Source organism: Oncorhynchus mykiss, chromosome 2 (assembly GCF_057628025.1).
Source record: "Oncorhynchus mykiss isolate SJ-2025 chromosome 2, ASM5762802v1, whole genome shotgun sequence".
NCBI classification, from domain to species: Eukaryota; Metazoa; Chordata; class Actinopteri; order Salmoniformes; family Salmonidae; genus Oncorhynchus; species Oncorhynchus mykiss.
Window position 1 is genome coordinate 13,895,001 of NC_143023.1, and position 5,000 is coordinate 13,900,000.

The window sequence follows — 5,000 nt, forward strand, 5'->3', positions numbered from 1 at the left end:
ATGTAGAGTCATAATGTAGAACCATAATGTAGAGTCATAATGTAGAGTCATAATGTAGAACCATAATGTAGAGTCATAATATAGAGTCATAATGTAGAGTCATAATGTAGAACCATAATGTAGAGAGTCATAATGTAGAGTCATAATGTAGAACCATAATGTAGAACCATAATGTTGAGTCATAATGTAGAGTCATAATGTAGAGTCATAATGTAGAGTCATAATGTAGAACCATAATGTAGAGAGTCATAATGTAGAGTCATAATGTAGAACCATAATGTTGAACCATAATGTTGAACCATAATGTAGAACCATAATGTAGAACCATAATGTAGAACCATAATGTTGAATCATAATGTAGAACCATAACGTAGAACCATAATGTAGAACCATAATGTAGAACCATAATGTAAAATCAATGTTTTAAAGAGATGGGTCACCCCAAAATCAATGTTTTAAAGAGATGAGTCACCCCAAAATCAATGTTTTAAAGAGATGGGTCACCCCAAAATCAATGTTTTAAAGAGATGAGTCACCCCAAAATCAATGTTTTAAAGAGATGGGTCACCCCAAAATCAATGTTTTAAAGAGATGAGTCACCCCAAAATCAATGTTTTAAAGAGATGGGTCACCCCAAAATCAATGTTTTAAAGAGATGAGTCACCCCAAAATCAATGTTTTAAAGAGATGGGTCACCCCAAAATCAATGTTTTAAAGAGATGAGTCACCCCAAAATCAATGTTTTAAAGAGATGGGTCACCCCAAAATCAATGTTTTAAAGAGATGAGTCACCCCAAAATCAATGTTTTAAAGAGATGGGTCACCCCAAAATCAATGTTTTAAAGAGATGAGTCACCCCAAAATCAATGTTTTAAAGAGATGAGTCACCCCAAAATCAATGTTTTAAAGAGATGGGTCACCCCAAAATCAATGTTTTAAAGAGATGAGTCACCCCAAAATCAATGTTTTAAAGAGATGGGTCACCCCAAAATCAACATCTTAAAGGAACAGTTCACCCCAAAATCAATGTTTTAAAGAGATGGGTCACCCCAAAATCAATGTTTTAAAGAGATGGGTCACCCCAAAATCAATGTTTTAAAGAGATGGGTCACCCCAAAATCAATGTTTTAAAGAGATGGGTCACCCCAAAATCAATGTTTTAAAGAGATGGGTCACCCCAAAATCAATGTTTTAAAGAGATGGGTCACCCCAAAATCAATGTTTTAAAGAGATGGGTCACCCCAAAATCAATGTTTTAAAGAGATGAGTCACTCCAAAATCAATGTTTTAAAGAGATGAGTCACCCCAAAATCAATGTTTTAAAGAGATGGGTCACCCCAAAATCAACGTTTTAAAGAGATGGGTCACCCCAAAATCAATGTTTTAAAGAGATGGGTCACCCCAAAATCAATACCTCTTTTGTATACCTTCAAAGTGGTCAAACCTGCCTCTGACGTGTACACTGAGAATAACAACATTACCTAAGTAGAATATTCAAATTATTGCAATCGAACAATTCTACACTTCCATGAATTGTCAATGTAAATCATGTAAATCATATCATGATGGAGATTTCTTTAATTACTAAGAGGCATATTTAATAAAAAGCTTACATGAACAGAATAATATATTTTATTATTAAACAGGCAGTGGTCCCTTATGTATTTGATGTTGTCCAGCCATCGTGCTTCAGCCTCAGACAGCTGTTATTAAGTGCATCATCGTGTTTAACTTAAAGCCTAAAAGGATGCAATTCTCTTCAACCACATTAGCCTCAATAATGACCATAACCAACTTATCCCTGCATGCATGGGTCATTGACCGTTTAAGAGAGATGAGAGCGAGACATCGGAGCAATCAGGGGCGCCATGACAACCCCTCTCCTCCCACACGCCCTCCATTACGCCACGGTTCCGGCCTCGCGCCGGAGCATATGGAATAATTGGTGTGTTATTGGTCTCCCGGGGGACCAGGCATGTGTGGCGCGAGGGGTTCCTAATTGGATTGATTTGTTTTGATGTGTTTTAGAGGCGCTGAAGGAGGTGAGGGACCCTATAGAGCCGGCCCATCTCAGACAGTTACACAGAGACTCATTACATCTTCAGGAACCAAAGGGTTCCATTATTTACCTCTAATAAAAGGATCCTTTAAAGCAGTTTGTTGGTCTCAGTTTAACTTGGCGTGCGCTCCCTGACACTATGAACTGGTTAACCAGACCAGTCAGTGTCACCAAACAGGAGACTGAAATGTAACGACTGCAAATATAAAGATTTGCATTGATTAAATGACTCTGTCATTACTGCGTATGCAGATGGTGAAGTTGTTTATTTTAGCTCTTTAATTGCTGTGTGTTTTACCACCAACATGCACACAGCCAGACTGTCCGTGGGCAGCTCTCCCAGTGTCTCAGCAGGATCAGAGCAGGCACAGTAGGCTGCCCTACTGATCAGACTCGCTCCATTAGCCTGGCACGTGCATGGGGATAGATGGACAACTCAATAAACTGTCATAATAATATTGTTCTCCTCTGTGCAGGGAGCGCGCAGGGCCGTCTCTGATTTCATTTTAATAAGGTCAGTAATAATGGCGCGAGCCAGCCGAGGAGAAAACAGCTCCCGAGGGGCCCATTGAGAGGCGCGATGCGCGAGGCCCCGGAGGTGCCACTAGAGCTGACCCGCCAGCTTCACAAACAATCTGATCACGCGGCTCCGCGGCCGCCGTCCCCTGTCTCGCGGGACCCGCCTCGGCACGCCACGCGCTCATGCCTATTGTCATCCCCCTCGCGCTAATAAAATTGTCCCTCCTGCAGGCGAGGCATGTCGGGAAATTAATTTTATCTAATTATCCTGATGTCACCGCCGTCTTTCAGCACGTAATTAAAATGTGACCTGCGAGCTTCCTCCTCTGTTCTCCACCGGAGAGAAAAAAACTGAATTAAATAAATCAAGTGTTTGGTGGCTGATTGTGTCCCTTCTTCCTGTCCGTGGTGGCTGATCCAGACACACACACACACACACACACACACACACACACACACACACACACACACACACTTTCTCCCTCTCTCTCTCTCTCTCTCACACACACTCACTTGTTCTGTGTATGTGTCCCCACAGCGTACGGTGCAGAAGAATGCCAAGTATGTGTGCCTGGCCAGTAAGAACTGTCCGGTGGACAAACGGAGACGCAACCGCTGCCAGTACTGCCGCTTCCAGAAGTGCCTCAGTGTCGGCATGGTGAAGGAGGGTAGGAACACACTCACACACGAACTCTCGTGCACAATCACAATCAGTCCCGTTAGCTCATTTTCCTATAGAACACATCTTCTAATAAGGTAAATCTGACCCCTGGTCTCCATGGTGATGGTGTGTATCTCTAATGATGGTGTGATTGGCCGGTAATGGTCTGGCCTATACGGCAGTCACACAGGTGCACACGCCCAATGCACACATTTTGCTTTGGTAAGACAAGGACTTAAGTTGTGAAAATCAGACAGACTGGCATCTCCTACTACCACACAATCCATGGGTCCCTCAGGAGTCCTGATTTAATGTCACCCTCTCACGCAGTAACTCTCCCACAGTAACTCTCCCACGGTAACTCTCCCACGGAAACTCTCACACGGTAACTCTCCCACGGTAACTCTCCCACGGTAACTCTCCCACAGTAACTCTCCCACGGAAACTCTCACACGGTAACTCTCCCACGGTAACTCTCACACAGTAACTCTCACACAGTAACTCTCACACAGTAAATCTCCCACAGTCTCTCCCACAGTAACTCTCACACAGTAACTCTCCCACAGTAACTCTCACACGGTAACTCTCACACAGTAACTCTCACACGGTAACTCTCACACGGTAACTCTCACACAGAAACTCTCCCACGGTAACTCTCCCACGGTAACTCTCCCACGGTAACTCTCACACAGTAACTCTCACACAGTAACTCTCCCACAGTAACTCTCCCACAGTAACTCTCCCACGGTAACTCCCCCACGGTAACTCTCACACGGTAACTCTCCCACAGTAACTCTCCCACGGAAACTCTCCCACGGTAACTCTCCCATGGTAACTCTCCCACGGTAACTCTCCCACGGTAACTCTCACACAGTAACTCTCACACAGTAAATCTCCCACAGTAACTCTCACACAGTAACTCTCCCACAGTAACTCTCACACGGTAACTCTCACACAGTAACTCTCACACAGTAACTCTCCCACAGTAACTCTCACACAGAAACTCTCCCACAGTAACTCTCCCACGGTAACACTCCCACGGTAACTCTCACACAGTAAATCTCCCACAGTCTCTCCCACAGTAACTCTCACACAGTAACTCTCCCACGGTAACTCTCACACGGTAACTCTCCCACAGTAACTCTCACACAGTAACTCTCCCACAGTAACTCTCCCACGGTAACTCTCACACGGTAACTCCCCCACGGTAACTCTCACACAGTAACTCTCACACAGTAACTCTCCCACAGTAACTCTCACACAGAAACTCTCCCACAGTAACTCTCCCACGGTAACACTCCCACAGTCTCTCCCACGGTAACTCTCCCACAGTAACTCTCCCACGGTAACTCTCACACGGTAACTCTCACACGGTAACTCTCACACAGTAACTCTCACACAGTAACTCTCCCACAGTAACTCTCACACAGAAACTCTCCCACAGTAACTCTCCCACGGTAACACTCCCACAGTCTCTCCCACGGTAACTCTCCCACAGTAACTCTCACACGGTAACTCTCACACAGTAACTCTCACACAGTAACTCTCACACAGTAACTCTCCCACAGTAACTCTCACACAGAAACTCTCCCACAGTAACTCTCCCACGGTAACACTCCCACAGTCTCTCCCACGGTAACTCTCCCACAGTCTCTCCCACGGTAACTCTCCCACAGTAACTCTCCCACGGTAACTCTCACACGGTAACTCTCACACAGTAACTCTCACACAGTAACTCTCCCACAGTAACTCTCACACGGT

At 44.7% G+C, this 5,000-nt stretch overlaps 1 protein-coding gene across 8 annotated transcripts in view; it reads left to right on the forward strand.

Annotated features, from left to right (window-relative positions):
• Window positions 1-5,000, forward strand: part of LOC110508134 (nuclear receptor subfamily 4 group A member 3) — a 34,623-nt gene that overhangs the window by 19,240 nt on the left and 10,383 nt on the right. For all 8 annotated transcript variants that reach the window (XR_016484364.1, XR_016484357.1, XM_036961979.2 and 5 more), the window contains one exon: window positions 3,117-3,246. Coding sequence is in view for 6 of the 8 variants with exons in the window: in XM_036961979.2 (XP_036817874.2) it covers window positions 3,117-3,246 (130 nt within the window). In the remaining 2 variants the exon portion in view is untranslated. The remainder of the gene's footprint in view (window positions 1-3,116; window positions 3,247-5,000) is intronic.